The sequence below is a fragment of the Protopterus annectens genome, chromosome 1.part2, assembly GCF_019279795.1.
Source record: "Protopterus annectens isolate FY-2018-M chromosome 1.part2, PAN1.0, whole genome shotgun sequence".
NCBI classification, from domain to species: Eukaryota; Metazoa; Chordata; order Ceratodontiformes; family Protopteridae; genus Protopterus; species Protopterus annectens.
The window spans coordinates 230,054,098-230,081,388 of NC_056727.1; the positions used below are offsets into that span (position 1 = coordinate 230,054,098).

The following is a 27,291-nucleotide window of genomic DNA, read 5'->3' on the forward strand; positions in this document are numbered from 1 at the left end:
GTATCTGGCACCCTGTAAAATCTGTCTGGTTTGGCAGGGGCTGGGGTAAAGAGTCTGGAGCGGAGCAGACATCATTGAAAGCATCATCCACCACAGAGAGAACAGGAGGTATAGCTAAGGGCCTGTGCTGTGGGAGGTGCAGAAAGGTCCTAAGTCTTTTCTGGAGTCTGAAAAATCCTGTTGCTGCCATTGGAACTGCTCTCGCATGGCATGTAAGGTTTCCCCAAAGGAGAATTCTTCTGGTGGGGAAGCAGCTGGAATGGATTCTTCAGCATCAGAATCTTCAAAATTGGAGAAAGGAGCCTCTGGCTGGTCAGTTATGTCTGATTCATCAGCAGAATCATCAGAGGACACTGGCTCAGGGGCTCTGCCCTAGGTCTCTTCTCTGGGGCCTGAGAGGCCCTGTCTGGGTGAGATTGAGATCCTCTAATTAATGAAATTAAATCTTCTGCCAAAGTAAGCATTTGTGAACTAGAAGAGGGCCTGGTTGTGGGGGGTTTAACAGGCACTGTTTTAGTAGTCTTGGCTGCTTTAGCCCTGGCGAAGGCCTTAATGGACATGGCTGCTGGAGGCCTAGCAGCACCACGTGCTGGGGTAGAGACATCCAAGGGAATGGTGTCTGATAAGTCAGTGGCAATCACCGTAGTGGATAAAATTTCTGAGGCCGATTCAAGATTGGTAGCAGGGGCCTCAGTTGTAGAGATAGGTTCAGCTGTACTTTGATCAGTTTTCTCGGTTTCGGCCGAAACCGAGACACTCGGGGTTTGCTTAACCATGGTTTCGGCCGAAACCGCGGACCGCGAGTGTCGGTCTTTATCTTTGCGTTTTTTGGCGGATTGGGTAGTCGGAGGATCCGACGGCATAATGTACGCAAAATCAGAACCGAAAAACTGTTCTGCAAACTCCGACCGACACCTAAGCGTTCGTCGGTTGAAAGAAGCACAGGCCGAACAGGCTGCTACGTCGTGGGCTGGGCCTAAACAAGGCAGACAGTAAGAGTGGAAATCTTTATGAGGTATTTGTTTCCCACAGGTTAAACAATTATTAACTTTTTCTGACATCGGCTGAGGCAAGAAAGAGTCCCCAACGGGGTACTTAGCTTTAGAAGTCTTCGAAGTAGTATTCGGTAGAAGTAATCTCTGGATCCGACCGACCGGCACTTGCGAACAGCTTCTGCTTCGGGCGCCACGCGGCAAGAAAGACTGAGGAAAATGGCGTCGGCTGATGCTTTTATACCCGAAGACCAACAGAGATGATGTCGGGTGAAGTGCGACATCAGCCGAAGCCGGACCCGGACTTTGGAATCCGGCCGACTGAAGGGCTGCCTGACGACAGGACAACCCAGTTGTTATGACTGCAGATGCATCCATGAAGGACATCTGGCAAGTGAAGATATTTCCTGCAGGAGTCCCTGACAGGGATGTGCAGATAGGCTTCTTTTAAATCCAGTGTAGCTAACCAGGCATCTTTGGCCAGCATAGGAAGAAGCTGCTGCAGGGTGAGCATTTTGTTACCACCAGGAAGGTGTTTAGAATGGAAAGATCTAGGATTGGGCACCAAGTGCCCTCTTTTTTGGGTACCAGGATAAGTCTGGAATAAAACCCTTGACCCATCTGTTCCGCAGGAACAGGCTGAATTGCTCTTAGAGAGCAGGGATTGAACTTGTTTTTGTGCCTCTACCAACTGGTTTGGAGGAAGGTCTGGGAACCCTATTGGGGTTGGCAGTGAGTGGAAGTAAAATTTGTACCCCTGGGATACAATGTTGAGGAACCTTCGGTCTTCGGTAACGGAAATCCAGTTTTCTGCATGATGGGCAAGTTTTCCTCCTAGGGGCACAAGCAACTGGGCAGAGGTGGGGAGTGGAGTCGAGAAGTCATCGGGAATTCGTCCTGTAAGGCGGTGGCTTAGCACTCCCTGTTTTTGAAGTGGAGGCTCTCCATTGCTTAGATATCTGCATACAGAGACTGTAGTCTGGGGGGTCCGTTTCCCCTGGGTCTAGTTTGAGATGGCCTAGAGAGGGCTGAAAAAAAACAATGTTTCGAGGGGCAATGCCTACTGAATCTAGGAGGTTGTACTTGAAAAAATCTGACTGTCTGCATAGATTTAGCTTTTTCTTCCATCTTTTTAAGAACCTCTTCTGCTATGGTGCCAAACAGATTGTCCTTACTCAAAGGAGCGTCTAGTAATTTTGATTTGATATGGTCTGGCACGGTCTGCTCCTTAAGCCAAGCATGCCTTCTTAGTACAGAACCAGTGACTGCTGCCCTGCAAGATGCTTCTAGGGCATCAAACCCACACTGCAATGTATGCTTGCTGACTTGGCTTGCAGAATGCATAAGCTCTTATAATTCTTTATTTTCTGTGCAGTCCGTAAAGGTAGCTATTTTTTTGCTTAACAAGTTCCATAATATGTTGTTGGTACTTCAGCAAGTGAAACTGGCAATTCAAAGCGCTAATGGCGGGAGTTGCAGAAGTGTATACTTTCTTACCCCATCTGTCTAAAGATCTGGAATCCCTGTCCAAAGGAGTAGGATTCTTAGCTGTAGTTGCTTTGATACCTTTAGGCCCCTGGGAGATGACCTCTGGGTCAGCAGTAGGATTTTTTGAAAAGGAATTTAAGAGTCGGGGACTCTGTAGTACCTGTCTGGTTTCCTAGGAGCAGGGGGTAAGGTATCATGAGTTAAACTGGACTCCATAAAGAGATCATCCACAATATCCAGGACTGGGGGTACTGCTAAAGGCCTATGTTGTGGCAAGTCTAGAAATTCTCAGAGTCTCTCTTTAGACTGAGGATAGTCTTGGCATTTTCAGTGGAAATGCTCTCAAAGTATGTATGGTTTCACCAAAAGAAAAATCCTCTGGAGGAAAAGCAGAGGGAATATATTCCTCTGCATCTGAATCCTCATAAGCAGATAAAGGCATGTACTCATAATCCGATACCAGTCGGACTCTTAGTGAAAGAAGTCTGTTTGTCTCTAATATCGGTAGTGCGAAGAACTTCTTCAGAAGCCAGTGCCTGCTCAGCGGCTCTGGATCCATCCAAAGTAGACACATCTGTAGATTCCGAAGAGTCTAGCAGCATACCTGACTCAGAACGGGTCTCAGTAGAGGCCTGCGAAACCACTGAAGTGGGCATCAGGGGCTGCAAAAGCACCTCACTGAGTACCGGCGAACTGGCTACTAGCTTAACGGAAGCATCATCAGCAGCTTTGGACCTGTGCGGTCTGCCGAGATAGAAAACTGAAGTATTTAGCAACAATAAGGGCCAGACACCGAATACTTCGGGCATTGAATAAGGCACAAAACAGACCGCGGGGGATGCTGTGATCTGGGCATTAACAGGTTACGCAGTAAGAATGAAAACCTTGGTGTGGTATTTGCTTTCCACAGGCAAGACCATTGTTGTGTGGTATTTGCTTTCCACAGGCAAGACCATTGTTATCTTTTTCTGACATCTGTTAGAGCAAGAAGAAAGGATCCCCAATGGGGTACTTAGCTTTAGAAGACTTCAGGATAATTCAATTCGATAACGAAAACTCAGGTAGCAGCTGACCAGCACTCATGCAAACTATTTCTGCTTCAGGCTCCTCACCAAGAAAGACTATGTAATGGCGTCGGCTGCCTGTTTTTATACCCCTGATGACCTGACGTCAGACCTGGAGCGACAGCAACAGATGCAGAAATACTAAGTCTCTGGTATTCAGGCCAACCCGCAGGCAGATAACCCAAGTGTGATGACTGCAGCAGTGAAACACGAGGAACATCTTCATCGTCCTATCTACATCAGCTTCTGTCAGGTTCCTGGCAGACTAGACTGATCTGGCAGTGGAAGAGATGTGAACAGGTCTATCCTGCAAGAAAGGAGTACAGCCTAGGTAAGACAGTCTCAGGAGAAAACCTAGGCAGGAAGTCTGTGATCTATTGACAAGCAGATCCAATGAAGAGGTCAGAGCTGAAGCTTTACGAAGTTGGGCAAAGTAGCCAGAAAGGTCACAGAGAAGGAACTGCCAGGAGAGTGCTTCCTATGCTCCTTGCCCTTTTTCATGGGCTTGTCCCCACTACTCTCCTGTCTGCCTGAAAGCTATTTAGCGAATGGGAGGTTCCAGATGCAACAGACATGAAGGTCCCCCAACTGTTTAGTCACGTCAGCCAACAGAGCCAGGGAGTATTTGGCCATGTGGGTCTGGTAGTTAATGGCTCTCACTGCTAAAGTAGCAGAAGTGTAGACTTTTTTTCCCCAGGTGGTCAACTAACCTGCTCTCCTTGTCAGAGTGCAGGAGGGAGGTGGAAGGGAGTAACTTAGAAGTTTTGTCTGCAGCCACAGTAATGACTGAAGGGTCTGCAGAGGGAGCTTTGTAAAGGAATTTAGCATACTAAAGGCCTTTAAAACCTGTCAGGGCGTTTGGGTGCAGGGGGCTGGGAGTCGGTTTTGGAAGCAGCCAGAAAGGCATCCAAAGACAGGGTGCCCTGGGGGAACAGCAGATGGGTTAGGGGAGTCCATTTGTAAAAGGTCATATTACCTCTTTTGGGTCTCTGTGACCTTACTGCTGCACCACTTGAAAAATTCTTTCATTTAAGAAATGGTTTCCCCGAAGGTAATTTCTCCTCCATGGGAAATGTGTGCCATTGGACTACTCCTCTGGTGAAGTGTACTCCAGAGGAGAAGCAATTTGAGAGGTGTAAGTGAGGGATTCATCCCCTGATGAATCCTCCTCTTCAGATGAGACGTCCAGGACAAGTTTACCCTTAAGGGTAGACACAGTAGGGGCCTGGCGTAAAGCCAGGAAGGCATTAAGGCCTTGGGTGAAGGCCTGCCAATCAGGAAGCTGTTCGGAGGCTGCAGGCATCGGAGAAGGAACAAGGTATTTGGTCTTTTGCTTCTTTTTGTGCAACTCCAAAGTCTCAGAGATACAGTGGAGAGTCAGAGGGCCAGACATAGGATGGCACTCCACAATGTATGTGTGAACATCCTCTCGAACTACAATGAGAGGCCCCACATGGACGAACGTCATCACGTGGAGGTGTTCTTAGTGACATCAGCTCTGTCCAGCCTATTGGAATTCTGCTCTGGGCCGTGACGTGAGTGACTAGGTTCCCCCTCGGCAAGTGATTCAGACATCTGTGATTCCCTCTGGGACGTGCCCTTGGCTTTAGTGGCTTCCTCAGAGGTACCCGCCAAAGTAAGGTCTGAGGATTCCGGGATGGACTCCAGGCCTCAACTGGCCTCGAGAGGAACGGCGGGAATAGAGGGTGCAGCAGTCTATTCAGACCTTAATTTTTTGGCCTTTTTTACTGGAGGCTCATCCGAAGAACCAGAAGTTGGATCCATAGCTTTAGCATCTCTGGTTCTCCAAGTACAGTTTTAATGCTGTTAAGCGACTTTGGAGGACTTTGGCGACGAAGGCCTGACAAATAGTACAAGTAGTGCAGTAATGTTCTTTGCCCAAGCAAAACAGACAGGTGCTCATGCATATCTTTATGTGGAATTTGCCTTCCACACCTAGACTTGCCCTTTCTACCCGACATGAAACCCCAAAGCAGTAGCAAAAGGATTAACAAAAAAACCCCTATGGAGTACTTATCTGAAATCAGATAAGACTACTTCACTTTTCTGAAGGAGCAACGACCTGACTGTCACACACAGGTGGCAAAGTTGAGGTGGGCATGTGCTGACATCCGTTTTGTATGAGATGTCTGTTTATGACGGACGTCCACAGAGAGACGCAGGATGTCGCACGTACCTTAGCAGCAACATCTATCTTTTGTATAATGGCCAGACGTACGAGAGTTGACCAGAGTACGACTCCCTTGCGTTACAAATACAGCAGCATATGAACAGAAGGACATCACGTTTCTTAGAGTGCAATGAAAAAATAGCATGAGTTGGAGAGAATATGCGTGGAAAAATTCAATAGTCCTATTTGTTACACAGGTTAGTAGGTGGTAAAAGACACCCGAAATAATTCTAATAAGATTTTTTTAAAGAAATATCAGCGATTACGTTGATTACAGATAATGAGATGAAACTGAGGGATGTCTTAATATGAGAGAGGTGTTCACATTACGGTTACATAAGGAAGAAGGATGGAGAGATGGAGTATGTTTTTATGTCAGTGTGTGTGGCCATGGAGATTTTTTTTTCTTTTTTTATCAATGTTCTCTCAAGGCTTTGCTTCCCCTTTTCAGGTGGCATGAAAGCTCTAAAGGGTTTGGCACCCAAAGCTGCCTTTTTAGTCAGTTCAGACTGAGGTGACTAAAGGTTTGGGTGCACGGAATATGCCCTGAAGTTTTGGAAGGTGTCCAGTGGTATTCTACACACAGGATACAACTCGTATAGTTAGGGCTTCTATGGCAGTGATCAAAATGAAGAACATGTAATGTGCTCATAAAGTACAGTGTAAGAACTTACCACAAACAGTAATCTGATCACTGTTGCAGTATGCCTAACAAATAGAATATCACAGTAGTCTGCCAGGGTACCAAAGCTTTATATTCCCACTACCGTACATCCGACATGCTACCTCAGCTCACAAACATAGATGTATAAAGGCAGACGTATGAGTGTAATTCCTTGGATCATCTCCAAGCCAGCTGTCAAGCTCCAGAGACAGAAAACTGGTCAACTAGGAGGAATGTAGTATAAAGCTGTAAGAAAGCTCCCTTAGTTCTACAGTGTTTCACACTGGTAAGACTTGAGGGATTAAGAGATAAAAGATAAATGTACAGGCACTGATGAGACTAAACGCAATGTCCTGAAGTGGATATTACTCGACTCAAGCCATAAATGAAGGAACCTTCTTGACAGCCTGGATATCATGATGTGAGAAGTAGGTGACTTGTAGGTCCACAAAGCACATCAACAGCTTGAGATTATTCTGGATACACTCTGGTCAGGTGAGAACTCTATTACTTGCTGTTTGAGAGGGATGGTGTTAGTTACACACCCCCTCCATGGCTCCGGACAAGGACAGGTTAGGTAACCTTTCAGGAATGCTGGATGGGTTTGTTGGAGCAAGGACTTCTAAACCACTAGTTCTGCAGTCCACTTCTGCCTCTTGGGGGACATCCATTAAAGTTTCCTCCCTTGTCCCGGGGGTACTGTAATGAGAAGCATCCTGGGCAAAACTGCGACTTTGTAAACCAAAAAAATTTCCTTCCCTTCTGGTTATATGGAAAAAGACCTCTGTGGTGTGAAGAAATGGATTCTAGCCAGCCGATGATATTCTCTCTCTTACTCCAATGTACCCTTATCCATCAAGGACACAAATTTTATCCAGCTTGCAAGCACTGGGTTCTACCACATCCAGGTCTTTCAAAGCCCACCAAGACACCAAATAAACTATTTGCTGAAGGTACCATGCATGATGTAGATGGGCATGCACCAGAGGACTCTAAAAATACCAACTCTTCTGGAAAAGGGGCAACAATGGAACAACCTCCCCTCACAACAATTCCTAGACCTTTCAGGAGAACTCTTCCAGGGGAGATTGGGGGACCCCTCTCCTTCAAGATTTAAGTCTTCAGTTACAGATTCCTGGGGGGTGGGGGGGATCTAAACACCTCCTTTTACGTTTATACTTCCTATGCTCCTCTGTGGGGGAGAAACCAGGGGAGACTTGTAAATAAGGGAACTTGGCTGGTCGGTGCAGGTATCAGAAGAATACACAAAATACCAAAGAATGGGAAAATGCAAAAACTTGAGATAGATCAAAGAATGTATGGGTCACCCACTTTCTCGAGTAGAAGATTACCTAAAAGGTTTCAATCATCAAAGAAGGCCCTGCTCAAGTCCAACCCTCCCCGCCCAAGGTGCAGCCACACTAAAATCAGAGGTGGAGGCCAAAGTCCCAAAGTGGAAGGAAAGGCTTTGAAAAGCTCGTAATCAACCCCGAAGCCTCAATCTCTCTGTTCTGTAACCAATCCAGATCTGAAGTAGTCAGAGCAGAGTGAATCAAACTGTCAGGCACCCAACACTGTTGCCTCCAGCAAGGGGACCATGTGGGAAATACTCTGATCCAAAGATGATGGATCAAGCAAGTGGACCAAAGGAGGAGAAATAATGGGAGTAGGTTTCACCACCCTGCAGCAGACACAGCAGGAAGAAACCCACCACTGTACCGGAGCCTTTAAATAGATCATCCTACACAGGTCTGCACCAGGTAGGCTCTTAGATCATCGCAATGATCTAAAGAAAGCTGCCGCCAAGGATGGCCGACAGGATTAATGCCCATATCTATCTTGAGGGGGAGGGGACTGGTGACTGGATCCTAGAAGAAACTGCTCAGGGAAAACACCCATCTAGCACACCTGGAGCAGCCTGAGATCAGATATGAACTTAATCTGACCCCAGAGAAGACCGGAAAGATGCCAAATACAAGGGGCGTCCAGAAAAGGACCTTGTGAGGAAGAAAGGCCCAGAGACTCTTTTCAAGATTCCTTGGATCTTTCCATGGAGGGATCCCTGGCCCTACCACCATGTATAGATTTGTCCTTCAGCTTATCAGATGTTCTATTTGAAGGAGATCCCAAAACAGAAGCAGCAGTACCTCCCCCACTTGGGAAAGAATACCCTTCAACTCTAAGAGTGATGATACAATGGGGCTTATGGCTCAAATGAGCAACACATTCAGCAGGAATTCTTTAAAGGGGCAGAGCCCAAACAATGAACACATTTTTCATCTGGATTCTGTGGCGGGATTTTATGGCCACAGGCCATACACTTTTTGAGACCTGAAGCTCTGTCTGCCATACTGTACGAACACAAGAAAAAGGAGAAGCTTCCCACAAAACTGACTGTGAACCCAACACACTAAACCAAAACAAAGAAATGGCAAAGGAGACCGCAACCAACGTAGGACCCAAGACTTTGTTATTCAGGCCGACTGAGGGCAACCTGCCAGCAGATTACCCAAATGTAACAACTGCAACAGTGAAACATGAAGAACATACAATGGCTAAGAGTTTGCTAAGTAGCTAACTGCTATAAAAGCAATAAAGCTACAAAAATATCAAAAACTGTCCAGAAAGATCAATAAAGCCACTTATCTAGCATAAACAAGTTGCACCTTTAAAACACCGGTCATTTAGAGTGACATTACCCATCCACTAGCACAACTTGGGATCAATGGGTAATCAGAAATTCACCCCGGTCTGGCTCCTATGTCTCTGCTGGACAAATGCACTGTTGCAGTCATTACATTTGGGTAATCTGCTGGCAGGTTGCCTTGTTGGCCTGATTAACAAAGTCTTGGGTCCTGCTTCAGTTGCTGTCCCTTCTTCCATGACGTCAGGTTGTCAGGGGTATAAAACATGCAGCCAACGCCATTACATCAGTTTTTCTTATCCCAGATGTCAGGTGCCCCCCAAATGCACTGGTTAAATCTAGCACAAAACAGACAGCAAGGCACGTTGTGATCAGGGCCTAGGCAAGGAACACAGTACAAATGAAAATCGTTATGAGGTATGCTTCCCACAAGTAATGCAATTATTAACTTTTACTGGCTTCGGTAAGGAGCAAGAAAAAGTTTCCAACGGGGTACTTCGCTTTAGTTGAAGACTTCGGTTCTGAAACTCGAATACGAAAATTTCAGGAGTCGGCCGACCGGCACCTGAGAACTGCTTCTGCTTCGGGCACCTCGCGGCAAGAAAGACTGAATAAAATGGCGTCGGCTGCATGATTTATACCAGACAACCTGACGTCAAGGAAGAGGAGACAGCAACCAACACAGGACCCAAGACTTTGTTATTCAGGCCGACTGAGGGCAACCTGCCAGCAGATTACCCAAATGTAATGACTACAACAGTGAAACACGAAAAACATTAGTGAATAAACTCGAACATCTACATTTATGGTAAGTGTACGCAAAGTACAGTTGTGTACACTTACGTAGATGTTTGAGTGTATTCACTGTTGCAGTCATTACATTTGGGTAATCCTGCTGGCAGGTTGCCCTCAGTCGGCCTGAATTCCAAAGTCTTGAGTCCTGCGTTGGCTGCTGTCGCCCCTTCCCTGACATCAGGGGTATAAAAGAAGGAGCCAATGCCATTTTCTTTAGTTTTTCTTGCCCCAGATGTCAGGTGCACCCTAAAAGGGTAGCCAAAATTAATATCTATATATAAAATGACATGCCCCAATATGAACTTTACCTTCATCTACAAGCAAATACACCAAATAGCTTGTATAAATCAGAAAAGGAAAGACAGGTTCCATCAGAAGAAAAGGGGGATGTCGGGTGGGTAAAGTACAGTTGTGTACCTACCATAAATGTAGATGTTAGAGTGTTATTCACTGTTCCAGTCATTACACTTGGGTTATCCTGCTGGCAGGCGACCCGCAGTCAGCCCGAGTTCCAAAGTCTTGGTCTGGCGTCGGTTGCTGTCGCTCCTTCCCTGACGTCAATGCGCCAGGGGTATAAAAGTTGCAAGACACGCCATTTTCTTCAGTTTTTCTTGCCCCAGATGTCAGGTGCCCCCAGATATGAAGGCTATAAATATAAAAATATGCCAAACAACCACGCATATATCACAAAAAACATTATTTTTTCTAAATGCAAATAAACCACATAGGTTGCATAGAATAGAGTAGTACAGAATAGTCCCAGCAAAAAAGGGGGATGGTGGGTGGGTAACCAGGACTGCAACAGTGAATACACTCACACCTACATTTATGGTAGGTACACAACTCTACTATGTTCATAGTGTTTCACTGTTGCAGTCATTACACTTGGGTAGAATCCCAAAGTTGAGGTAGGGTGGCTGGGTCTAGATAGGATTTGGTGAGGCTAACAAGCCCTGCAGAACTGCAATAGCAAAGCCTGCTCTGGATTTGGAGTAGAGAGGTAGGTGGCAGTGCTTGGTAAAAGTGTGCACTGAGCTCCAGGTGGCAGCTTCTAATATGTCTTTGGTTGGTACCCCTCTGAGGAAGGCTGCTGAAGTGGCTGCTGCTCTGGTTGAATGAGGCCTAATGCCCTTAGGCAGAGATTTGCCATGTTGTGCATAACAGAAGCGGGTGCAGTGTCCTATCCATTTGGAGATGGTCTGCTTTGTAATAGGTTTTCCTTGTGATCCTGCAGCATAAGCTACAAACAGTTGCTCAGTTTTTCTGAAAGTTTTAGTTTTGTCCAAGTAAAACTGTAGCTGCCTGTGTATATCCAAAGAGTGCAGAAGTCTTTCCCCTTTATTCTGGGGATTTGGGTAGAATAGGTGCATAGGTTTATACTAGGCTATCTGCCCTAAGGCATTTATAAGCCTAGCCCAAAGTTTTGCGGCTTACGCCACCCCTTGTATGAAAAAATACTGTACCCATTAGTTTGTTGTGCCTCTGTCCAGCAGTGACACAGAGATGATTCCCGGGGTAAACCTACGATCTCCCATCCACAGGTCAAGATTTCTCTTGAACAGAACCAGCGAGGTGCTCTGCCTCACATGGACCGGGATTTTATTCCACAGCATAGGGAGTCTCCGAGTGATAAATCTATCGCTCCAGCACATCCTATTTATATCCGTGCTAAGGTTTAAGTCGCTTGCTCTAGTGGTTTTGTTGGATTTGGATTTTTTGAGGTGGAGCATGTCCATTAATTCCGGGTTGGACATGGCCTTGTATGTCACGCACATGTCACCTCTGAGCAGATGGTATGCGACTGAATAGAGCTGGAGTTTCTTCAATCTGGCAGCATATGACAGATTTTGGAGTCCCTTTATCCTTTTGGTGAGGAACTTTTGGGGACTCTCCAATTGCTGCAGATGTCGGGTGAGATACATCCCGAATGGGGCATTGTACTCTACCATTGGTCTGATAAGTGAAGAGTACAGGGGAACAATGACCTCACTAGATCTGGATGTGAATCCCTTCATGATCAGGTGGGCAATGTAGAAGGTCTTTCTAACCACTTTAGCAACGTGAGTGTCAAAAGAAAGGCCACTGTCAACCTGGGTCCCCAGGTCCCTGATAACCTCTTCTGTGCTTAGTGGATTGCCACCTATATGGTAGCTTGGGGTTACCTTGTTTTTCCCGAAGGGAAAAAGAAGGTGGGCAAATGAATGGTTTGGTTTAAGGCCACACTGGAGACCACTTTTGGCATGAATGTTGGGTTCGTCCTTAGAGAAACCCTGTCCTGGTGAAAAATGAGGAAAGGTTCCACAGCTATCAATGCCTGTAACTCAAACTCTTCTTGCTGAAGTTATTGCTAGGAGCAGAGCAGTTTTCCATGACAAGAATTTTAGATCAGCTGTGCTGGCTGGTTCAAAAGGAGGCAGTGTTAATTTTTCTAAAACAAAATTGAGGTCCCAAGTAGGTACTGGCGCTCTCCTAGGGGGTCTTATATTCTTTGCCCCTCTGAGATACTATTGTAGTAGAAGATGTGAAAAAATAGGAGGATCTGTATTGTAATGAGCTGAAATGGCAGAGGCATGGATTTTAATAAAAGAAAAAGATATACCTTTGTCCAACATCTCAGTCAGGTATTGTAAAATCTGAGGCATATTGGGGACCAGTGGGTTGAGTCCTTGTGCATGGTTCCAAGCACAGAATCTTTTCCATTTGTCCGCATAAGATTTCCTAGTGCTGGGTCTCCTGGCTTCCAAACTTACATCCATAACAGCTTTAGAGAGAGGTGCAGTCCGAGTGGCTACATTATCTGCCATGCTGCCAGGTTTAAGGTTCTGAGTTGACTGTGCAGAATCAGATTGTTTTGCTGTGTCAGAAGATGAGGGATTTGAGGTAGTGGCCAAGGCGAGCGTTGGGACAGTCTTTAAGATTGGGTACCAGTGCTGGCGCGGCCAGTCTGGTGCAATCAGGATCATTTTTGGCCTCTCGTCTGACTTTTAGAAGCACCTTGGTGAGAAGAGGCATCGGAGGGAAAATCAGGTTTTTCCAGTTGAAAGATAGAGCATCCCACTTTCCATGCTTGAGAGTGATAAGTCCTTGTGCAAAATTTCTGTAATTGGCGATTGTGAGGGGAGGCAAAAAGATCTATGTCTGGGCGTCCCCATGCCCTTGTTATCATGTTGAACACTTGTGGATTTATCTTCCATTCGTGAGGATCCATGAGATTTCTGCTTAGTTCGTCTGCCAGTGTATTTTTTGTTCCTGGCAGGAATTATGCTTGCAGATGTACCTGGTAAGCCAGTGCTGTGTTCCACAAAGTCATGGCTTGTCTGCATAGGGGGTAGGAATGTGTGCCCCCTTGTTTGTTTATAACTGTAGTATTGTCCGTCTTTATTAATTGTCCTGGATGTATCAGGTCCTTGAAGGCTGTCAGGGCATTCTGTACAGCTAGCATCTCCTTTTGATTGATGTGAAGATGCATTTGTTCCTTGGGCCACGTGCCTTGAATGCATTTTCCTGACATATGTGCTCCTCAGGCATAATCCGATGCATCTGTTGTTATTGTCTGCCTGAAGGTGAAAGGCTGTCACTTGTTGTGGTGACAGGCCTGGGACCACCATCTAAACTCCTATTGTAGGCAGGGAATCAAGGTTATGATTGTCTCTAGGCTGTGACAATGCTGAGTCCAAACACTTTTTAGATACCATTGTAGTTTCCTCATGTACAGTTTGGCACATGGAACTAGTAGAATGCAAGATGCCATGAAACCCAGGGCCTGCAGAATTTCTTGTGGGGAGCTGGGTCCTTGCTGCCATCATTTGAAAGTAATGAGTCAGTTGCCTTTGTCTGACGTGAGATAAGCCATCTGGGTAGTTGTGTTCAAGCTTGCACCTAGGAATATTATCTCTTGAGAGGGCACTAGTTTCGATTTCTTTTCGTTTACTGTGTACCCTAGGCAAATTAGTAATGTCTTTACAAACGCCAGATGCTTTAGAAGACTGTCCTTGCTCTCTGCTTGAATAAGGCAGTCGTCCAAATACGGGTATATCTGAATTCCTTTTTGTCTGCAAAATGCAATTACTGGTGCCAGGCATTTTGTGAAGACCCTGGGCGCAGTAGATAAGCCAAAGGGCAGTACAGAGAATTGATAATGCATTGAGCCTGCTATGAATATGAGGTATCTTCTGCACGATTGTCTGATTGGGACATGCAGGTATGCCTTCTTGAGATCCAAAGTAACTAGCCAAGCCTCTTTGCCCAGCATGGGCAAGAGGTGTTGTAGTGTTAACATTTTGAATTTTGGAACATCCAGGAAAGTATTTAGGATTGACAGGTCCAGTATTGGTCTCCATGCTTTGTCCTTCTTGGGTACTAGGAAAAGTCGTGAGTAAAATCCTTGGCCCTGTTCTTTTCGTGGAACATTTTGAATAGCTCCCATATCCATAAGAGCTGCAATCTGTTTTGTGCCTCGGCCCATTGGTTTTGTGGCAGGTTTGGCATACCTTTTGGTTTTGGAAGCGTGTGGAAGTGGAATCTCTATCCTTGAGAAACTATATTCAACACCCATTGGTCTTGGGTGATCATGTGGCAATTTTTTGAGAAAAGTGCTAGCTTTCCCCCTAGGGGTGCTGTTAACTGTTGAGAGCTTGGCATTTGCAGAGGGAAGTCATTGTGACGGTTTCCTATAAGGTTGTGATTTGTCTTCTCCTCCTTTGGGGGCTGAAGCACCCCATTGTTTAGGTCTGTAGGAGCCTTGGGGCTGAGATCTGCCTCTTGGGAGTCTGTATCTACCTCTTTGTGGCCTGTCTGACACTGGAAAGGACCAATTTTTTTGAAGGCCAGTTCCTGCTAAATCTAGGTGGCTGAACCTGTAAGAAATTTTTCACAGTTTGCACCGACTTTGCTTTATCCTCCATTTTCTTTAAAACCACTTCAGCCTTAACACAAAAGTATCATGCTGTAGTGGAGCATCCAATAATTTCATTTTAACATGGTCAGGTAAAACTTTGTTCTTTTAACCAAGCAGGTCTTCGAAGCCTGTACCTGCGGCTCTACAAGAAGCCTCTAATGAATCAAAACCACATTGCAGAGTATGCTTTCCCACTTGTTCAACTACATGCAATAAATCCTGCATTTCTTTACTGTCAGGGCCTTCTACATTTGTAACCATTTTCTGCTTTAACAATGACACAAGATACTGCTGATATTTAAGCATGTGAAACTGACAGTTTAGAGCTCCTACAGCTAAAGTAGCAGAAGTGTAAACTTTTTTCCCCCATCTGTCCAGAGCTCTGGAATCCCTATCTGAGGGGACAGGATTTTTGGCAGTGGAAGATTCAATCCTTTGGACCCTGAGAAATAGCTTCTGGGTCCGCAGCAGGGTTTTTGTAAAGAAATTTATGAGAGTCAGGGACCCTGTAGTACCTGTCTGGCTTTACTGGTGCAGGTGGTAAAGAATCTGGAGACAGACTGGAGTCAGAGAAAACATAATCAACAATATCAAACACAGGGGGGAAAGCCAAGGGCCTGTGCTGAGGCAATAGAAGGAAATCTGAGCCTTTTCTTGGATTCTGAGCAATCCTGGCTCACCCAATGGAAATGCTCCCTCATGGTGTGCAGGGTTTCCCCAAAAAAGAGTAATCCTCAGGCGGTGAGGCAGAAGGAATGGACTCTTCTGCATCAGAGTCCTCATAGGGAGGGAGAGAATAGCCCTGGTCAGAGGAAGAATCAGAAGAAATGGAAACCTGATCAGAGGAATTATAATCAGCGTCTTGCCTAGGCCTTGTCACAAGGGGGATGGCAGCCCCTGATTAAAGTAACAAGGTCTTCAGCCATTTTAAGCATATGTTTCTTAGGCATGGATGACTGTTCTGGAGAATGTTGCACTGGTTTCTTTGTCTTTAAAGGTGTTTTTGACTTTGCCTTTGCTGCTGTAGTAGCTTTAAATTGTAAGCTGTGAAGGTCTGAAAACACACTCAGAAGCCGGTGCATGCTCAGCGGCTCCGGACCCATCTGAGGGTATATTTTCCGTAGGCCCAATACCTTGAGTTTCCACAGGTCTAGGAGTCTCCACGTGGCTACCGGTTGCAGCCTGTGGCTCTGAGGTAGCTGGTGTCAGGGGCTGCGAAAGCGCCTCAGTGAGAATCGGCGAACCAGCGACTGGCCTAGAAGAGGCTTTGTCGGTTTTGGACCTCGGATGCCAGTCTTTCTGTCTTTGCGTTTTTTATAAATTCTGGTAGTCGGTTGTTCCGATGGCATTATGTAATTAAATATTCGTCCAAAATAATGTAAAGCAAAATCAAACAGACGTCTGATAGTGCGTTTGTTAAATCTAGCACAAAACCGACATCTAGTGACGTCGTGGTCAGAGCCTAGGCAAGGAATGCAGTAAGAGTGGAAGTCCTAATGAGGTACTTGCTTTCCGCAAGAAATACAATTATTAACTTTTACCGACATCAGTCTGGAGCAAGAAAAAGTTTCCCCAACGGGGTACTTAGCTTTATTGAAGACTTCGGTTCTGAAACTCAATTTTGAAAATCTCAGGAGTCGGCCGACCGGCACTTGCGAACTGCTTATGCTTCAGGCACCGCGCGGCAAGAAAGACTGAAGAAAATGGCATCTGTTACAACTTATACCCCTGGCGCACTGACGTCAGGGAAGGAGTGACAGCAACAGATGTCGGACCAAGACTTTGGAACTCAGGCCGACTGCGGGCTGCCCGCAAGCAGGATAACCCAAGTGTAATGACCGCAACAGTGAATACACTCGGCCATCTACATTTATGGTAAGTGTACACAACTGTACTATGTTCTTTGTGTTTCACTGTTGCAGTCATTACATTTGGATAGAGTCCCAAAGCTATGGTTGGGAGGCTGGAGCTAAACAGCATTAGGAGCGGCTATGAGACCCTGCAGAACTGAAGTGGCGAAGCCTGCCCTGGATTTAGAGTAGAGTGGCAGATGATGGTGCTTTGTAAAGGTGTGCACTGAACTCCAAGTAGCTGCCTCTACAATGTCCTTGGTTGGTACTCCCCTGAGAAAAGCTGCTAAAGTGGCTGCAGCTCTGGTGGAATGTGGCCTAAGGCCCTTAGGCACTGGCTTACCATGGTATAAGTAGCAGAATTGAATGCAGTGGCCTATCCACTTTGAAATAGTCTGCTTTGAGATAGCCTTTCCTTGTGATCCTGCAGCATATGCCACTAGTAATTGCTCTGTCTTTCTGAAAACTTTGGTTCTGTCCAAGTAGAATCTAAGCTGTCTGTGTACGTCAAAAGAAAGCACAGTTTTGTACCTACCATAAATGTAGATGTCCGATAGGAATGCATCTGCAGTCCTTACAAATGGGTTGTCCTGTCGTCAGGCACCCCCTCGGTCGGCCGGATTCCAAAGTCTGGGTCCGGCTTCGGCTGGTGTCGCACTTCACCCGACGTCATCGCTGCAGTTCTTCGGGTAATAAAGGCATCAGCCGACGCCATTTTCCTCAGTATTTCTTGCCCCAGATGCCAGGTGCCCTCTTGGATGGCTAAATTTGGATAAATGCCAATGTTTCCAAATAGTAGAGAGCAAACACATAAAATAAGCATGTATGTACATATATACACACAAATACGCCATAATACATCCCCCCCAAGCTAGCTGAAGGATGGCAAATACCCTAGGAGTACCTCAGAGGGGAAGGTGGGTGGGTAATCCTGACTGCAGATGCATTCCTATCGGACATCTACATTTATGGTAGGTACAAAACTGTACTATGTCCTTCAAGGATGCATCTGCAGTCATTACAAATGGGTAGAATACCATAGCTAAACAAGGGGAGGAGGAAAGAGTAGAGATTATGGTGTAGCTAGGATCCCTTGCAAAACAGCAGTGGCAAAACCTGCTCGGGATCTAGAGTATAAAGGTAAATTGTAATGCTTGGCAAATGTATGCACGGAGGTCCAAGTAGCAGCCTCTATAATGTCCTTGGTAGCCACTCCTCGTAAGAAAGCTGTGGTAGTGGCTGTAGCCCTTGTGGAGTGAGGCCTTTTCCATGGTAGGAGTAACAAAATCTAATGCAATTTCCTATCCATTTGGAGATTGTCTGTTTTGAAATTGGTTTTCCTTCCTTCCCTGTGGCATATGCTACTAGAAGCTGGTCAGTTTTTCTATTGGACTTAGTCCTGTCCAGGTAGTAGCGTAATTGTCTGTGTACATCCAAGGTATGCAAGAGCCTTTCTCCCCTGTTCTGTGGGTTTGGGAAGACTGTAGGTAGGTGGACAGCCTGATTTAATGACACTCTGGATACCACCTTAGGCATAAATGTAGGATTTGTTCTCATGGACACTATCTTGATGGAAGATCAGGAAGGGTTGCACTGCCATTAGTGCCTGTAGTTCAGAGACCCTTCTTGCTGAAGTTATTGCCAGCAGGAAAGCAGTCTTCCAGGATAAGTATTGTAATTCTGCTGTTGCTGCTGGCTCGAAAGGGGGAAGAGTCAATTTTTCTAGCACAAAGTTCAAGTCCCATGCTGGCAATGGTGGTTTCCTGGGAGGTTTTACATTTTTAATTCCTCTCAGAAACTGTCTGAGCAGGGGATGAGAGAAGACAGGAGGATCCAAGCTGTATTGTGCTGAAATAGCTGATGCATGTATCTTGATGGAAGAATAGGACAGGCCTGTGTGGAAGAGCTCTGCAAAGTACTCTAGGATGTTGGCCATCTTTACCAGAGTCACATCTTCTCCCTTTGCAGTACTCCAAATGAGATATCTTTTCCATTTTGCTGCATAATTCTTTCTTGTTGAAGGTCTACGAGCCTCCAGGATTATGTCTTTAACCCTTTGGGATAAATTTGGGTTATTTTCTGTTATGTAATGTTCCAGGCAGTTAGCTGCAGAGTTTTCAGGTTTGGATGCAGGATGTTGTAGTTGTTCTGTGTTAACAGTAATGGGATTAGGGGTAATGTCCATATTTGTTCCCGAGACATGCTCCTCAGCAATGGGTACCAATGTTGTCTTGGCCAGTCTGGAGCTATCAGGATGATCCTTGGACGGTCCTCTTTGATCTTCAGAAGCACCTTGTGCAAAGGAAGTGGTGGAAATGCATATGCTGTCAGGTTTTTCCAACTGAAAGATAGGGAGTCCACCTTCCAAGCAAGTGGGTGGTACGTCCTTGTGCAGAATTTCTTTAGCTGGTGATTGAATGGGGATGCAAACAAGTCTATTTGTGGTAATCCCCATTCCCTTGTGATGGCTTTGAAGATGTCCGGATGAAGCATCCATTCGTGGGCATCTGTGGTTGTTCTGCTTAATATGTCTGCTAGAATGTTTTCTTTTCCCAGTACAAAAATTGCTTGTAAGCGAATGTTGTAGCTCAGGGCCACATCCCATAGGTCCAGTGCCAGCCGGCATAGAGGATATGAATGGGTGCCTCCCTGTTTGTTGATGTACCACATAACTGTGGTGTTGTCTGTCCTTATCAACTGACCTTCTTGGAGAAATGGTCTGAATGACTGGATTGCCAATTTTACTGCCAGCATTTCCTTTAGATTTATGTGTAGGCGCAGCTGGTCTTGAGTCCATAAGCCTTGTATGCACTTGCCCAGCATGTGTGCCCCCCAACCGAGGTCTGAGGCATCTGTCGTGATGGTTTGGCTTGGTTGGCTGTTGCAGAAGGGCAATCCTGCCTTTGATTGACAGGCCTGAGCCCACCATAGGAACTCTTGTTTCAGGCATGGGATTATTGGGATTTTGGTTTCTAGGCTGTGCTTGTGTTGGGACCACAAATTCCTTAGGTACCACTGTAGCTTTCTCATATGCAGTCTGGCATGAGGGACCAGAATTATGCAGGATGCCATGAAGCCTAGAGCTTGCAGTACTTTTCTTGCAGTTAGGTGGTTCTGCTTTGTTAATGCCAAGAAGTAGAGAGGTAGTTGCTCTTTCTTTTCTGCAGTTAGGAATGCCATTTGTTTTGATGTGTCCAGCTCTGCACCCAGAAAGGTTATTCTTTGGGATGGAATCAGCCTTGACTTTTTTATATTGACTGTATATCCCAAGGCTTGCAGCAGGTAAATAACTCTTTGCAAGTCTTCTGCTAGCTTGCTTTTGTTGTCCGCTTGTATCAGGCAGTCGTCCAGGTATGGATAAATTTGGATTCCCTGAAGTCTGCAATGAGCAATTACTGATGCCAGGCATTTCGTGAACACTCTGGGCGCAGTAGATAAGCCAAAGGGCAATGCTGAAAATTGATAATGCTCTGATCCTGCAAGAAATCTGAGGTATCTTCTGCAAATTGGTCTTATGGGGACGTGCAGGTATGCCTCCTTGAGATCTAGAGTTACCAGCCAAGACTCCTTGCCCAGCTTGGAAAGAAGCTGCTGTAGGGTCAGCATTTTGAATTTTGGAACAATGAGGAATGTGTTTAAAGCGGACAGGTCTAGAATGGGTCTCCATTTGTTTTCTTTTCTTGGTACCAGGAAGAGTCTGGAGTAAAATCCCTTTCCTTGCTCCATAGATGGTACCTTTTCCACAGCTCTCATTCTTAATAGCGGAGATATTTGTTTTAGAGCTTCTGTCCTTTGAGTAGGTGGTAGGTTTGGCATTCCTCTCTTCCCTGGTAGAGTATGGAAATGGAACCTGTAACCTTGGTCTATAGCTTGCAAAATCCATTTTCCCTTGTGATGCAATGCCAGTTTTTGAAAATAAGGTTAATTTTCCGCCTAAGGGTGCTTCTAGTTGTTCCCTGGTAGGCGGTGCCACTGTCAAGTCACTGTGATTGAGGTGTTGTAGTGGTGGTGGCTGCGTCCGTGCCTCGCTGGTTGTTACCTTGCCATTGGCGTCCCCTGTAGGCACCCCTGGATTGGTTTCTGCCTCTTGAACGCCTATTCCTGCCTCTCTGAGCCTTGGAGGAGTCCGGAAAGGACCAATTCTTGGAGGGCCAGTTCCTGCTAAACCTTGGAGGTTGAACCTGTAAGAAATCTTCCACCGTTTGTACAGATTTTGCCTTCTCTTCCATCTTTTTTAGTACCTGCTGAGCAGGGGAACCAAATAAATTGACCTTGTCCATGGGTGCATCCAAAAGCTTTGATTTGACATGGTCTGGTAATGCCTGTTCTTTCAACCATGCATGTCTCCTGATAACTGTGCCAGTCATGGCTGATCTAAAGGAAGCCTCCAGTGCATCATAGCCACATTTTAAAGAATGGTTACTAACCTGCTGTATGTTATGTACCATTTCCTGAACATATTTTTTATCTAAAGATTCTTCAGAGGAAAGCTTTTTAGTTAACTGGTCAAGCATAAACTCTTGCTATTGAATCGTATGAAATTGGCAGTTCAAAACTCTAGCTGACAAGGTAGCAGAAGTGTAAACTTTTTTACCCCATCTCTCTAAGGACCTGGATTCCCTTTCAGAGGGGAGGGGGTTTTTAGTAGAAGTAGCAGCTACAGCTTTAGGGCCCTGGGCGATAGTCTCTGGATCTGCAAAAGGAGCCTTGTATAAATGGAGATGAGTGTCCGGGACCCTGTAGAACCTATCGGGCTTAGCAGGAGCCGGAGGTAATGAATCAGGAGCAGTGCAAGCATCATTAAATGCATCATCTACAACAGAAAGAACTGGAGGTATAGCTAAAGGCCTATGTTGTGGCAAATGTAGAAAGGTTCTAAGCCTTTTTCTGGAGTCTGAGAAATCTTGGCCCTGCCACTGAAATTGTTCCCTCATAGCATGCAAGGTTTCCCCAAAGGAAAATTCCTCAGGTGGAGAGGCTGAAGGAATGGACTCTTCCGCATCAGAGTCTTCATAAGGAGAATAAGAAGCCTCAGGAAGGTCTGTATGTTCTGATTCATCAGAGAAACCATCAGTGGATACTGGTTCAGGGGGCTCTGCTCTAGGTCTCTTTTCTGGAGGTGGGAGAGAGGACCTGTCTGGATGAGGCTGGGATCCACGAATTAAAGAAATTAAATCCTCAGCCAAAGAAAGCATATGAGAGCTAGTGCTGGGCCTGTGTGGGGGGGATTTGGCAGGCAGAGTTTTTGAAGCTTTGGCTGCTTTAGCCCTGGCAAAGGCCTTAATAGACATGGCTGCAGGAGGACTAGCAGCTCCACGTGCAGGGGTTGAAATATCCAGGGGAATTGTGTCTGATAATTCCTGAGAAACTGCAACAGAAGGCTGGATTTCAGAAGCTGATTCTACCAGGTTAGAGGAGGCCTCGGTAGAAGGCATGGTTTCGGCTGAAGAAAGAACCGCTTGCTCGGTTTCGGCCGAAACCGAGACTCGCGGTTTGCTTAATCGCGGTTTCGGCCGAGACCGCGGACCGCGAGTGTCGGTCCTTTTCTTTTCGTTTTTTTGGAAATTTGCGTTGTCGGAGGATCCGACGGCATAATGTAGGCAAAATCAGAGCCGAAAATTTGTTCAGCAAACTCCGACCGACGTCTAAGAGTCCGTCGGTTAAAAGCGCAGGCTAGACAAGCTGCTACGTCGTGGTCTGGGCCTAAACAATGTATACAGTAGGAGTGGAAATCTTTACGAGGTATTTGTTTCCCACAAGATAAACAGTTATTCACTTTCTCTGACATCGGCTGAGGCAAGAAAGAGTCCCCAACGGGGTACTTAGCTTTTTAGAAGTCTTCGAAGTAGTATTCGGTAGTAGTAATCTCTGGATCTGACCGACCGGCACTTGCGAACAGCTTCTGCTTCGGGCGCCACGCGGCAAGAAAGACTGAGGAAAATGGCGTCGGCTGATGCCTTTATACCCGAATAACTGCAGCTATGACGTCGGGTGAAGTGCGTCACCAGCCGAGGCCAGACCCAGACTTTGGAATCCGGCCGACCGAAGGGCTGCCTGACGACAGGACAACCCATTTGTAATGACTGCAGATGCATCCTTGAAGGACATCATCACTGTATCGACATTACTATCTCAAAACTGCTTCAAAAATTAAAAGTGACATTCAGCTGAAGTAAGAAGGGGAAATAACTTATTACAATTATACAAAATGTTACTTGTGAGAAATCAAAGAGGAAAAGAAACTTACAATCTGAAGTTTAATTGTCTTCCCATCTAACTCTATGGTTCTGATTTTGAAATCCACGCCAATAGTACTGATGTAGCTTTCTGTGTATGTATCATCCTGTAAGAAGAGATATTCACATTACTTTCTAACTTGCTCACACAACCACAGGAAACAATCCAAATCAATGTTTCATTCATAGATAATGACAATCTTATGGGGTACAGCTGCACAACTACTCACTTGATATTTCACACTACAAATTTTCTATATATAAAAGCAAGCATACTATGTAAGGCAGCATTATCTAATTCCAAGTTATGATTTTGTAATCAAGACTGACAGTACTGATGTAGCTTTCTGTGCACATATTTTTTTTTCAAAATAAAGTTACTTTCTAACCAATTCATAACATAGGGAACAACCAAATCAGTATGCAATCTGCAAACAAAACTTAAAAAAAATAAAAATAAAAATTATACAATTACGATAACTTGGAATTTGTGCTATCCAGTGCCATTATTCACCACAGATGGCTCTTGGATTCGACCTCAGATCCGAGCTGGCAAAGTGAGGGACAGGCCCTGAACTTCTGCTCCTCCCCTCCCAGAACTCCTGTAGGGATTTCTGAGGTCGACTCAGCCGGGGCCTCTCTGGCCTCGGTTGTCGGAGGTATGGTTTCTGTCGTAGTAAGAACAGAGGGCTCGGTTTCAGCCGAAACTGAGATACTCGCGGTAGGCCTAGCCGTGGTTTCAGCCGAAACCGCGGGCCGCGAGTGTCGGTCCTTTTCCCTGCGTTTTTTGGCCAAATGCGTAGTCGGGGTCTCCGACGGCATTTTATATGCAAAAGCGGATCCGAAAAATTCTTCTGCAAACTCCAAGGAGGCACAGGCTAAACAAGCTGATACGTCGTGGTCTGGGCCTAAGCAAGGAAGGCAGTAAGAATGGAAATCCTTATGAGGTATTTGTTTCCCACAAGTTAAACAATTATTTACTTTGTCCGACATCGGCTGAGGCAAGAAAGAGTCTCCAACGGGGTACTTAGCTTTTTTCGAAGTCTTCGGTAGCTGAAATCTCTGGATCTGACCGACCGGCACTTGCGAACAGCTTCTGCTTCGGGCACCGCGCGGCAAGAAAGACTGAGGAAAATGGCATTGGCTGATGCCTTTATACCCCAGAAGCTCTGACGTCAGGGAAAGTGCAACATCAGCCGAGGCCAGACCCAGACTTTGGAATCCGGCCGACCGAAGGGCTGACTGAGGCAGGACAACCCATATGTTATGACTGCAGATGCATCCTTGAAGGACATCTCCTGTTACCCATAATCCTCAGATCGAGTTGGCTAGATAAATAACAGGACAGTGACACTGTCCCCACCTAGGAACAGCAGAACAAAACGCACCATTACCCCAAAAAATCCCTGGTCACCAGAAGGAGGGGGGCAGAGGGTGGGGATGTGATGAATAATGACACTGGACAGCACAGATTCCAAGTTATGGTAAATACATAACTATCTGATGCTATCCGTGTCATTATTTATCACAGATGAGTCAGAGTCCCCAGCTATCCAAAACCCTGGGAGGTCTCAAGGAAGGACATGCCGGAACACAGAACAACCAAACAAGGCGCTACCCAGACATACCAAATCTAACTTGCATGGACCTAATAAACAAGGATATAGGGAATCTCCAAACTCTGGATCTTACACAGTTTGGTTTTGTGAAGGGCAGATCATGCCTGCTCAACGTGGTCAACTTATGAATCAGTCACCAAAGCTGTGGATGATGGCAAGGTGGTTCACAAAGCCTACCTTGATCTGGCCAAAGCCTTTGATACCATTCCCCACTCAGGAATCAAAAAAACTCATTAAGCGAGGCATCAACCCCTATTATCACTAGGTGGGTTGCAAACTGGCTCAGATAGAACCCACAGTGTGAAAGTAGCTGACTCCAAGTCCAACTGCCGACCAGTCACGAGTGGAGTCCCACAGGGTTCGGTCCTGGATCCTCTCCTGTTTGTTATCTACTTCTCTGAAGTCCAGGCCTACATGAAGGGACTCTGGCTGGCAAAGTTCGCAGATGATTGCAAGTCTGGAGCTATTAAATCCCCAAGTGATGTTGACATCCTACAGAAAGGCCTCACTGAGACAGACTGGTGTCAGAACCATGGCCTTAAGCTCAATGCCAAAAAAAGAAGTTATGTACTCATCATAACGTTCCATCTGAGTAGTTATATTTCATTTGTCTTCAACATATGGGTACCGGATCCATATCGGATCTGAGCTGGGACTTCACAAGCATTTGCTCAGAGCTCCAAGCTCCTCCCCTACCCATAATCCACCATCACTACCTTCCAACCCTCAGATCTTGCTTGCTACACCCTATACTAAACAACCCGATCCAAACTACCTTACCGCACACAATGTGCCAACTGTGAAAGATGACCATATAAGGCCAGGGGGAAGGAGGGAAGGACTGTTGAAGACAAATGATGACTACTCAGATGGAACGTTATGGTGAGTACATAACTTCTTTATCTGAAGTAGTTTACTTCATTTGATCTTCAACCTGTGGGACAGAATCCCCAACTACTACCTAGGTGGCCTTCATGGAAGGATATTCCAGAGCACCGCGGAACCAAAGGATGCTCTCCTCCGAGAAATCAAATCCAATTTATAGTGAGAAATAAAAATATGAGATGCGGACCAAGTAGCCGCAAAACAAATGTAGACTAAGGATACTCTAGATCAAAAGGCTGCAGAAGTAGCCATGGACCTTGTAGCGTGAGCTCTAATCTGACCTGGAAGAGACAAACCTTTATCCTTGTAGATCTGAAGGATACACAGAGAAATCCACTTGGCAGTGGGGTCACAGGTTTACCCAAAAATGGTTTAGAAAAGGACACAAACAACTGGTCAGATTTATGAAAAGTTTTGGTTCTGTGCAAATAGAACCATAGCTGTCTATGAACATCCAACAAATGCAACTTGTATTCCACTTTGTTTGTGAAATTTGGAAAGAAAAAAGTACAGTTTTGTACCTACCATAAATGTAGATGTTAGAGTGCTAATACAGCTGCAGTCATAACAGATGGGTTCTCCTGCCGTCAGGCGGGTCCTCGGTCGGCCGAATTCCAAAGTCTAGGTCCGGCATCAGTTGTCGTCGCTTCTTCCCTGACGTCAGTGCGACAGGGGTATAAAGGAACCAGCCGACGCCATTTTCTTCAGTTTTTCTTGCCCCAGAAGTCAGGTGCCCCCAGAAGGAAGGCAATACATAAATTTGTGTAATAAAGCAGTGCAATATAATCAAAATACAGTAGTTGCAAGCAAATACATCATAAATGAATACCCCAATCAGGATGTATGAGGATGTGTTAGCCTATAGGCCTGTCCCAAGAGGGGAAGGAGGGAGGGAAAAGTACAGTTTTGTACCTACCATAAATGTAGATGTCCGATAGGCATGCATCTGCAGTCATCACATATGGGTTGTCCTGCCTCAGGCAGCCCTTCGGTCGGCCGGATTCCAAAGTCTGGGTCTGGCGTCGGCTGATGTCGCCCTTTCCCCATCACAACGCCTGGGGTATAAAAGTGTCAGCCGATGCCATCTTCCTCAGTTTTTCTTGCCCCAGATGCCAGGTGCCCTTCTAGGAAGGCTAAATTTGGAAAAATGCAATAAAAAATCCAAACATTTGCAAAAATATATATATATATATATATATATATATATATATATATATATATATATATATATATATATGTATAAAACAAATACACCATAATAGATCCCCCCAGCCAGCTAAGAGAGATAAGCACCCTAGGAGTACCACAGAGGGGAAGGAGGGAGGGAGGGTAAACCTGACTGCAGATGCATACCTATCGGACATCTACATTTATGGTAGGTGCAAAACTGTACTATGTCCTTCAAGGATGCATCTGCAGTCATCACATATGGGTAGAATACCATTGCCAATCTGGGGGTGGAGGTACTAGGAAAAGGATGGTGTAGCTAAGATACCCTGCAGGACAGCCGTAGCAAAGCCTGCTCTGGATCTGGAATATAGAGGTAAATTGTAATGCTTGGCAAATGTATGCACGGAGCTCCGTGTGGCAGCTTCTAAAATGTCTTTTGTAGCCACCCCTCTTAAGAAGGCTGTGGAGGTGGCTGTGGCTCTCGTAGAATGAGGTCTAATGTTAGCTGGTACAGTCTTTCCATGAAATGAGTAACAAAAGCAGATGCAATTTCCTATCCATTTTGAAATTGTCTGTTTGGAAATTGCTTTTCCTAGAGTACCTGCAGCATATGCTACCATCAGTTGGTCAGTTTTTCTGAAACCTTTAGTTCTGTCCAAGTAGTAGCGCAACTGTCTGTGAATGTCCAGGGTGTGCAGCAGTTTCTCCCCTTTTTGTGGATTTGGGAAGAAGGTAGGCAAGTGAATGGCTTGATTCAATGAAACCCTGAATACCACCTTTGGCATAAAAGTAGGAT

At 45.7% G+C, this 27,291-nt stretch overlaps 1 protein-coding gene across 1 annotated transcript in view; it reads right to left on the minus strand.

Annotated features, from left to right (window-relative positions):
* Positions 1-27,291, minus strand: part of RAB1A (RAB1A, member RAS oncogene family) — a 1,040,437-nt gene that overhangs the window by 650,418 nt on the left and 362,728 nt on the right. The window contains exon 3 of the mRNA XM_044060138.1: positions 22,833-22,928. Coding sequence (XP_043916073.1) covers positions 22,833-22,928 — 96 coding nt within the window. The remainder of the gene's footprint in view (positions 1-22,832; positions 22,929-27,291) is intronic.